The sequence below is a fragment of the Galeopterus variegatus genome, unplaced genomic scaffold, assembly GCF_000696425.1.
Source record: "Galeopterus variegatus unplaced genomic scaffold, G_variegatus-3.0.2 Scaffold23788, whole genome shotgun sequence".
In the NCBI taxonomy this organism is placed as follows: domain Eukaryota; kingdom Metazoa; phylum Chordata; class Mammalia; order Dermoptera; family Cynocephalidae; genus Galeopterus; species Galeopterus variegatus.
Genome location: NW_007749899.1, coordinates 1 through 10,513, shown reverse-complemented (window position 1 = coordinate 10,513; position 10,513 = coordinate 1). Strand labels below are relative to the sequence as shown.

Below are 10,513 nucleotides of genomic sequence, written 5' to 3'. Positions count from 1 at the left end.
ATGGTGTCAGGCCTCCCCTCTTCCCTCCCTTCTGAGCCCTCCTGGCTCCTCACTGCTTCTCTGCACCCCCTGCAGTGTCACTTCCAGTGTGGAAGGCAGGTGGATATGGATTCTTTGAGCAGGGCCTGTGATAGGTCAGAGAACAAGCTTGACCTCATGGTGTCAGGCCTCCCCTCTTCCCTCCCTTCTGAGCCCTCCTGGCTCCTCACTGCTTCTCCGCACCCCCTGCAGTGTCACTTCCAGTGTGGAAGGCAGGTGGATATGGATTCTTTGAGCAGGGCCTGTGATAGGTCAGAGAACAAGCTTGACCTGCCCTGCCCTTGGGGAACTATAGACCCCGCTCAGGGGCAGACTCCCTTGCACATCTGGGAAGTCCCAGATTTCTGGTCACCAGGATGTCTGGGGAGCACTCGCTGCCCTGTCCCACCTCCGCATCCATCTGCATCTCCCACGCACCCCAGCAAGGTGGGCGGCCGGGCCCTGCGCGTTGGTGTGTGCTCTTGGAGACCTGCTCCCTGCCGCGCATCCTGGCAGGTCTGTCGCTCACGGCCTGTCATCCTCATTTCATCTTGATTTATGATCAGATCTAATGAGTTTTTGGAACAGCTGTCTCCAGGGGACAGGGCAATTAATCTAGGAGGTGGCTGTTGAATTCCACTCCTCCAGCAGCCAGGGGAGGGAGGAGCCTTGACAGAGGGGTGTGGCCACAGGTGCAGTCCCCAGTGGGCAGTGGGGGTTGGGTCTCATGCCACTGGTCTCGGGACCCCTCGAGGTCAGAGCCCACCTGGACCTCCTGCTCCTTTCCCTTTTCTTTGTCTCTCCATCGTAACCTGAGGTTTAGGGTAGTGGTACTGGTTTCCTTTGAACTTACCAGTTCAGAAGCCAGGCTGGAACATTTTCCTTCCCTCTCTACTCCCAAGGGACAGAGCCCAGCGCCCACCTCCTCGTGGAAGTGGGGAACCGAAGGGCACTGTCTCTCCCTGGGCCGCTTCCTCAGGGAAGCGGATCTCCAGCCCACCCAGGCACTGAGTCAGGATCCTCAGAAGGCCGGGAGGTTTGCCGTCTCCAAAGCTGCCGGCATTTCTGTGCTGCCGAGCGGAGCATCCGGGTGTGCTTCTGACGGAACCGTGCGGGCGTGACTAATGGGAGGGAGGACACTCACGAAAATCCCACATGCCCCCCTGGATGAGCTTGTCCCCTCCAGGTGCTTTTTGGGGAGCTGCAACCCCACAAATCAGCCACTTTTCAACACTCCTGGAATTGCCTCCCAAGAGCTTCTGGTATCTTTTCACTCCTGGACGGCAGTAAACATCCAGCCTTTGACGGTAGATTTGGTTTTTGGAAATAGTTGTTTCTGGAAATAGACTTGTTTGTTTAAGAAAATTGAGAGAACAAGATGCATAACTAATTTAGGTAGTAGCATTTGAGTTAAAATTAATTATGGCTAGAAGATTGTGAGATAGCTTTTCTTATCACCCATAGCCATGGCTTTGTAGGAGATCCTGAAAGTTCTAGAAAGTGTCCCACGTCATCAGTAACATAACAGTGCAGCCTCGCAAGACAAGTACTCTGGAGGACCCCTGTTGTAGTATACATTCTGGGGTGTATATGTGCACGCTTTATAAAATCAGTCTCATTCCTTTGGGAACCTACTTCATAAATTGGTTTATTGACAACAAGGACAGCCCTCTACTAGGACTGTCCAGGTAGCTTGCCTTGAAGGAAGGGAGCCAGTTTCTACCTGCATTTCTATCAACTTCGTGGGGACTTGGGGCTGGAGAGAGCAGCCAGAGGGGGCGCTCGTTCACAGGCCTCCCACCGCTCACCAGACTGGCCGAGCACAGAAGCCAGAGCACTTCTCCACAGGCCTCTTCCCTAATTTGTGCCAGCCAGCTGGGGCCAGGAGCAGCACCCGGTCATGAGGTGGCACCCCAAGATGGTAGGGCAGACCAGGATTTGAATCTTGCCTTACAGCACTGTCCCCTTTGCCCTGACCCTGCGCCCTACCTGCTGTGACAGAGCCGTCTGCTGCAGCCTCTTGAATAACTAATCACCAGGCAGCCGCAGGGCCCCCTGTACACACCCCTGACCCTGCTCAGCTCTGTTTTGTAACCCTTCCTGGCCCAGGACAGACTTTCTGGCACATGGAGACTCCACCTCAGGCCTGTCTCACCTTTCCCCGGGCCCCCCTCACATCCTGCCCCAGCACACCTCCTGCGGTGCGGATCTTCCACAAAACCTCTGCTGCGCCCACTCCTCTGGCACCCACCCCCAGAAACCTCTGAGACAAGCCAGACTGCCTGGGGCCCTAGGCTGTCCCCGAGGGAGCAGGGAGGCCCTGAGGTGTCCTGTGCCCCATCCCCAGAGGATGAACGCAGACAGCTCCCTGGGCTGAGACTTGAGGGAGGAACTAGGTCACTACTTCCCCTTGACTGACCAGAGCTGGGAAGAGTTGTGACGCCCTGGAGCAGCAGGAGTCACAGGGCCCTCGGAGTCAGGAGTCGCGGGGACCGAGCGGGCTGTGAGAGTCGGGAACAAATCACCGTTTTTATTGGCAATTTTCACAGGCCTGTTCCCACGCTCTTCTGCTGTCCCCGACAGTGTCAGGCAGATCTGATTAAAAGTAATAGATGAAGATTCTGTTCCACTCCCAGGTGTCGTTGTGGGAAGACTTTGGTCTTTCTGTGGTCCCAGCAGAACGGCCTTGTCCCTCCAGGAGCCGGGCAGTACGACAAGGCCGGAAGGAGACCATGGGGGTTCCCCTTCTCCCCACCGGGAAGAGCCCTGAGCCCTTGACCAGGCAGCCGACGGGAGCAGCCGAGCTACGTGCTGTCCTCTTCTAGCCACTGCTTTTGCACGTTGCCCACCAAGGAAGGTCACATGGGCTCATGGGCTTTACCTGAGGGACCAGGGCACAGGCTGGAGGGGCTGTCAGGTCTGTTCTGAACAGAGACAGCAGGAGTTTGTAACCTCCAGGATGGAGACAGGGACGCCTGTGGTTTCTGTGTGTGAGTAGCTAACAATGGCAGTTTTAGGCCATCTTAATAGCAGATCCTAGAGCAACACAGAAAGATCCAGAAGTGGCATCTTCTCTGAGTTCTGGGAACTTTGATTGCACACTTCTTCCTGAGCCCTGCTGGTGTGGGTGTTCTGCTCAGCCCTGTCTTCAGGGAGCTTACACTGTAGAGGACAGGCTTGTGCAGACTGGCCCAGGCCCAGAGGGAGGGGCATTGTGAAGGCTTCAGGGTAGTTCTGGGAACTTTGATTGCACACTTCTTCCTGAGCCCTGCTGGTGTGGGTGTTCTGCTCACCCTGTCTTCAGGGAGCTTACACTGTAGAGGACAGGCTTGTGCAGACTGGCCCAGGCCCAGAGGGAGGGGCATTGTGAAGGCTTCAGGGGGAATCCACCTGGTCTTCATCAGCCATGGAAGCCCCTTCACTCTGAACAGGCCCCTTGCCACCTCTGCAGCAAGTTCCTGGCCCCTCACTGTGTCATCTGCCTCCAGCCTTGGTGCCAGCAGCTCAGGATTCAGCAGTCCCAGCACCAGTCCTTGGTGCTGTTTCTTCTCTGGAGTGACCACTGGCAACATCCTGCCCCTGGCCACCCACCTCTGCTCAGGGTCCCAGCATCCATGCCTGTTTGCCCTCAGCTGTGTCTTCCGGGTGCCCTCTGCCCAGGAGGACACCTCCTCCCAAATGCTGTGGGCCCCTCTGCCCTCCACTTCCCCTCACTTCCCCCAGCTCCCCAGATACACATTCTTTAACCCAAGGGAAGGAGAATGAACAAGAGTCCTCCCCACCCTGCTCCCTGCCGGGAAGCTGGCAGAGCCCCTGAGAGAGCCTCTGGGCAGTGCCTGAGCAGGACTCGCCCTTCTCTGAGAAGACAGAGCTGCTGCCATGGTGCCAGGCCACCGGGCTGATGACCCAGTGCAGCCCTGGCCCCTGTTGTCATGGCCAGGCCCCCTGCCGGGTGGGAGGGGGGAGAACAGGACACGAAGAAAGAATGCAGGGAACGCTCCTAAGATCAGCAGCCACTCGACCTGTCCCGGGACCCCTGGCCCCTGTTGTCATGGCCAGGCCCCCTGCCGGGTGGGAGGGGGGAGAACAGGACACGGAGAAAGAATGCAGGGAACGCTCCTAAGATCAGCAGCCACTCGACCTGTCCCGGGATGTGGCTGTTGGGGTCGCATAAATCTGTGTTTAATGACGCCTTCTCCTGGCTCCAGTCCCTCCACAGGCCCCCCAGAGCAGAAGTCGCCCCAGGTAGGGCTATTTCTGTCCCCGCTGGCTGACCCTTCTTGTTTTCCAGCTTTCATCATCATGATCGTGCTGGCACTGGTTCGCATCGGGCACGGGCAAGGGGAGGGTCACCCGCCCCTGGCCGACCTCTCAGGGGTCCGGAACCTGTTTGGGGTGTGCGTCTACTCCTTCATGTGCCAGCACTCCCTGCCGTCCCTCGTCACCCCCGTCTCCTCCAAGCGCCACCTCACACGGCTGGTGTTTCTGGACTACGTACTGATCCTGGCCTTCTACAGCCTCCTCTCCTTCACTGCCATTTTCTGCTTCCGTGGCGACAGCCTCATGGACATGTATACCCTCAACTTCGCGCGCTGCGACATCGTGGGCCTGGCTGCTGTCCGCTTCTTCCTGGGCCTCTTCCCTGTCTTTACCATCAGCACCAACTTCCCCATCATTGCCGTGACCCTGCGCAACAACTGGAAGACACTCTTCCACCGCGAGGGTGGCACGTACCCGTGGGTGGTGGACCGCGTCGTGTTTCCCACCATCACCCTGGTGCCCCCCGTGCTGGTGGCCTTTTGCACCCACGACCTGGAGTCCCTGGTGGGCATCACAGGAGCCTATGCCGGCACCGGCATCCAGTACGTCATCCCTGCCTTCCTGGTGTTCCACTGCCGCAAGGACACCCAACTGGCCTTTGGCTACGGAACCGTCAACAAGCACCAGTCCCCGTTCCGCCACACCTTCTGGGTGGGCTTCGTGCTGCTCTGGGCTTTCTCATGCTTCATCTTTGTCACGGCCAACATTGTCCTCAGCGAGACCAAGCTCTGATGGCAGCATGCTCCCAGAGATGGGAGGGCTGGGGGCCCCTCCCCCACCTCCCCACCTGCAGAGCCAAGATTCAGTTGCCTCCCTGGTCCTCACGGGGCAGGTGAGGCAGGGCTCTCAGAGGGGACCCTCTGTGTCTCCAGCTGCGGGTCTTGTCCCCGCCCAAGACTCCACCCAGTCTGCACCTGGCCTCACTCACCAGGGCAGCGCTCCTCCCAGGTCCTCCTGCCTGGGGTGGCGTGCGGCTGCTCCCAGATTCCAGGACTCGTTACCAGAATCACCCCCTCTGTTTTACAACATGCTCCAATCCCCCCACCACCACCACCCCACGGCCAGAGCAGGCCCGTTCCTCTGTGTGGTGGGAGACGCGGTGCTGGCACTGCTGCTATTTATACTAGAGCCTTTGTCCCCTCGTCCTGCCTCCCCGGCCCCTCCTGCGTCCTTGCCTGGGAAATGCTCCACTAGCAGCTGCTGCCTCATCAGAGGTGAATCCCAGGCCCTAACCATCCTAACCCAGCTGCCTGTGAGGGCAGGGCCCACCTTCCGCACCAGGCCTGGGAGTCGCTAAGTGCCACTCCTAGGGGAGGACCTGGAGAACGGGAAGTGCTAATTGGCACCAGGGCCCTGGACCAGAGCTGTGATGGCCCTTGCTGTGGGCGCCAGCTCTGGAGCAGCAGGCTGGATGCCATGTCCCTTCCACATGGGGACACAGCAGCCTGTAAGCTGGGCTTAAAGCCCGGAGCTTGTCATCTCCAAGAGGCACCCTCTGCTACCCTGGCTGCCCCGCCAGGGCTCCCAGGGCCTCCTGCAGTGTTGAGGAAAGCTGCACCCACCTGCCACCCTCAGTGGCTTGGGAGCGCCCTGGGCATGTGGCAGTGCGAGAGACCCGTGGTTCCCACCCTCCAGGAGGCCAGGCCTGCAGGGCAGCAGCCTGGCTCGGCCACCCTGCTCCTGCTCCAACACTAAAAGCAGCTCCCGTTAGAACTGGGCCGTGGGTGCTCAGTGTTCACGCTCTCCATGTCCCTTGGATGACACGGGGTTGGATGGGGCACTGCTGCCATTCCCGTGGAAGAAGACCAGGTTCCCAGCCATCTCCCACTCAATCATGCATGCGCCTGCGGGGCCGGCCTCTGTGGGCACACAGGTGACTTACTGAACTCTTCATTTCAATGTGCCTTCTCCTGCTTCAGGACCTGGGGGTCCTTCCTCACACTCCCTGGCTTGCCCCCAGCCCTGGGTCTGGTACCACAGTCCCAGAGCCCAGAGCAGCTTGCCTCGGAGCTGCCTCTGGCAGGGGTCTCAGGCCCCTGCCCCTCTGTCTTTTGATTTCAGTGCCTTGCTCGGCCCTCGTGAGGGAATCTTTGTAGCCTCCTTCCCCCTGTGTCTCACCTTCTTCAGGCCTTGGACAAAGCAACGGTGCCGGGTCTCCTGTGGCCCAAGGTGATCTCAGGGCCAGCCCCTGCCCCTCTGTCTTTTGATTTCAGTGCCTTGCTCGGCCCTCGTGAGGGAATCTTTGTTGCCTCCTTCCCCCTGTGTCTCACCTTCTTCAGGCCTTGGACAAAGCAATGGTGCCGGGTCTCCTGTGGCCCAAGGTGATCTCAGGGCCAGGCTGTGTGTGGGGCGTCTGCGGGCAGAACAACAGGTGCAGCCCGTGAGAAGCCCTGGCTCGTAATCGGCCTCAACCTGCGCTCTCGCTGTTCACACATCAGCGGTCTCACAGCTTGTCCCCACACACCGTCCTTTTCCATCCAGGTGAAAAATGAACACCCCTTCCCCATCTGCCACTGTGGCTTCTTCTCAGGAGGCCCTGCCCTGGCATGGGCAGAGCCCGGAGAGCACCACAGTGCTGAGGCCGAAGATAGCGAGGACCTGGTCCATCCCCCTGTGGCCCGGGCCCTCCCTGGAGCTACCTGGCTGTTTGCTGAAAACTCAATTAAAACATCTGTACTTACCCTTCGCCACCTACATTCCCTCTTGCTTAAGGACAAAGCAAATTAAATCATCCTGCCGCCCCAGGCTCCAAACCAAATTTTGGACGCAAATTTATTAAAAAATAAATGAAGCCCAGGTTGATTTATGTGACAATCTGGAGCCATGTGCAGCAGTAGGTTTGGGTGGCTGCGGGTGGCTGTGTCCTCTCCACCCCGAGCTGGGGCAGTCCTAGCCCTGGAGAGAATTGGCCCAAGGTGACCACACTGCTGATGCCAGGGGGCCCTCACCACCACCACCGTCTGGTTTCTTTGCTCTTTCGTGTCATCTGCTGTCTCTCCTGCTAAAGGTCAGATAAGGTCACCTTCCTCTCCACTACTGGGCCTCTGCCACTGATAGCCGGTGAGGGGGGCTCAGGGCAGGGAGACGAGGATCCCAACAGTGAGACATTTTATCAACTTGGCAAGATGGGCAGGTGAAGCTGAGGTTTCCATTTTGCAGATGGCCCCTAGGGTCAGTGTGAGGAGGGCAGAAGAGGATGTCTGCCCAGCCTGGCCCCAAGTATGAATGTCGCTGTGGATGAGATCTTAAACTCAGCAGCCTCTGCCCACCAGCCCCAGACTGGCCCTTGAGGACAGGCCAGGTCAAGGTGGGAATGAATGTTCTTGCCTTGCTCCCCACCGAAGCACCATATCCACCTGAGCGCCAGAGCCTCGTGCCAGCAGCTCCTGGCTGTTCCTCACCTGAGGCCAGAGAGGCAGCTGCAGACTTATAGATGGGGCAGATGGGCAGGTGACAGGCTGAGAGGCACTGCTGAGTGGTGGAAGGTTAGCAGTAGGCACCATGCCAGGCCTCTAGCCACACAGCTGTCCTTGCCACGTGGGGGCCGGGAGCAGCCTCAGCAACAGGCAGAGGCTAATGCCAAAGTGATGGAGCAGAAGTGGCTGGCAGTGGCAGGCCTGGGGAAGTGGAAGGCTGAGACCAGCCTGTCTAGGGGTCAGAGTCCTGAGCAAGGCTGACTCGTGCTCACGGCCACTGAAAAGCCGGCTCTTCAGCCCGATCCATGGCTGCAGGAGAGCACCTCGCGATCCCTTCTCCTGGGGCTGATGGTGTGGACTGCAGGCTGGAGAAGGGGAGAAGTAACTGTACTGAGGGCCTGCTATATGCCAGGGCACAGTGCTGGGTACTTTCTACGATGACCAAGCCGTCAGACCTGCCACGTACAGGCAGTGAACCTCTGTGACATTCTGTCCTCCCTCCTTTGTGAAGTGCAGTGGTAATACCTCTATCACTGGCCAGGTGTGGGCATTAAAGTACTGAGCTCAGTGCCCAGCACAGAAGTGCTCAATAAAACTATTATTTACTTGTCACTTGCCAGCCATAAGCACTTGTAGCCAAGGACCCCCGGACTTGTTTAAGGCTCCAGACACCTAATTAGTTTCCTAGCCTCCTAATGAGATAAAGGTCATCTTGTAGCCACTGCCTGCTACAACTGAGAAACAGGAAGTTGACCTGAATTCTTCAGGGTCTTGAGGCTTTTGGGGTCTCTGGTTCCCCAATCCCTTAGGAAGCTTAAGGACAGCCCTCCCGTTTCAAAGAGCAAGACAGGCTGGTCTGGAGGGTCCTCACCCACGACATCATCCCCACCCTGTAAGGTTTGCCCCTCTCCCAACACATGCCTCTGGCTCCCTGGGAAAAGCTGGTGGAGGCCATGAGCCACTCAGCAACAGCTATGGCAGCGGCAGGAGGGAACCGGGTTAGACAGAATTTCCTACTCTGAGACTAGTGAAAAGTGCCTCTTACGCTGTGTTCCACCAAGAGAAAAAAACAGCATTCCGGTGCCTGGATCGTCAGGTCCTTGTTCACAGTACTTTCACATCTGTGGCCTCACTGTCCCCTCTCCTCTCCCCTGCCAAGCTTTCTGCCCTCCCTTTTGGGCAGGGGAGGCAGGGACATCGCGGCTCTGAACAGGAGGGCAAGAAGCCGGGCCAAGCCAGCTCTGAACCCGCAGGAGGCATCTTTCCTGCCCCCGTCCCCCAGGGCCCACGTTCCCCCAAAAATACCTTCCTAGAGAAGGAACAAGGCAGCCAGCACCGGGCCCGAGGAGCAGGAGCGGCCCCTCCTTGGAGCCAGCAGCAGGCTCAGCTCCACATTTGGCTCTTAATTACAGGGCCCACGTTCCCCCAAAAATACCTTCCTAGAGAAGGAACAAGGCAGCCAGCACCGGGCCTGAGGAGCAGGAGCGGCCCCTCCTTGGAGCCAGCAGCAGGCTCAGCTCCACATTTGGCTCTTAATTACCTTTCCAGCTCTTGGTTATTAATGATCTTGGGCAGCAAGCGGAGCAGTCTGGACCTCACAGCTCCTCCCAGCCTCACCTGCTGCAGCCTTCTGCCCAGAGTTCTGACTTGGGGAGGGTGAGGGGATCAGGTCCAGGGGCTGGTGGCCAGCAGTCAACATTCTCACCACCAGTGGCCGTGGTGGAGGTCAGGCTCCCTTCCGGAGTGCTGGCCTCCAGCACTCACCTAGACTCACACTCCCCACCCTTATCCAGCATCTGAGTCCAGCCCATGAAATCCACAGGACAGAGAATGTGAAAATTGACTGTCATGGATGGGGCCACCTATCCTTGGGGTGGTCGGACTCTCTGGCCAAGAGTGGAGGTGTAGCTCACCCTGCCATTTCAGCCGCTGTCACCACACTTCTCACAGCCCCAACCCAAGCAGGGAGTCTTTGGAGACCCAGCTTCCAGGAACCAGCACAGAGCTGTGGGAAAGGGTACTGGGCAGAGACTCCCCATGGTTTGTGTCCAGCACGGCCCCTCCCCCACTTCCTATTACATGGAATTAGTCTGCCCTGCCTCCACCCATCCTGTGAGGACAGCCCAGCCCCTGACCTCACCATCCTCAGCAGTTAGGAAAGGGTCTGGCAGAATGGATGGTGCTCACTGTGTTTGTGGAATGAATGGAAGGATGAATGCTGGCTTGCTCCACAGAGTCATTGTGGGGGATCAATGTAACTGCAGATGTGAAAATGTTGAAAACTGTAAGCATCCTTTTAGACGGTCCAGCGCCAATGATGTGTGACAGAGAAAGGAGGTGGGGCTGGGAGCCCCAGGGGGAAGATGAAGGACGGAGACGGAAGGCAGATTCTCCCACCCAAGAAGTCCTGGCACCAGCAAGGCTGAGCCATGCCTGACCCTGGAAAGTGGAATGAATGGAAGGATGAATGCTGGCTTGCTCCACAGAGTCATTGTGGGGGATCAATGTAACTGCAGATGTGAAAATGTTGAAAACTGTAAGCATCCTTTTAGACGGTCCAGCGCCAATGATGTGTGACAGAGAAAGGAGGTGGGGCTGGGAGCCCCAGGGGGAAGATGAAGGACGGAGACGGAAGGCAGATTCTCCCACCCAAGGAGTCCTGGCACCAGCAAGGCTGAGCCATGCCTGACCCTGGAAGCCACCCGTGCCAGGCTTCCAGAGCCACAGAGAGAATGCAGCCAGCCAGGGCCCTGGCAAGC

The 10,513-nt window shown here is 58.1% G+C and overlaps 1 protein-coding gene across 1 annotated transcript; it reads left to right on the top strand.

The window, feature by feature from the left end:
* Positions 1-4,285: 4,285 nt before the first annotated feature.
* LOC103583518 (transmembrane protein 104-like) lies at positions 4,286-6,513 on the top strand. The gene is made up of 2 exons (XM_008564814.1): positions 4,286-5,076; positions 5,114-6,513. The coding sequence occupies exon 1, from the start codon at positions 4,321-4,323 to the stop codon at positions 5,068-5,070; it is 750 nt and encodes a 249-aa protein (XP_008563036.1). The 5' UTR covers positions 4,286-4,320; the 3' UTR covers positions 5,071-5,076; positions 5,114-6,513.
* Positions 6,514-10,513: the final 4,000 nt, after the last annotated feature.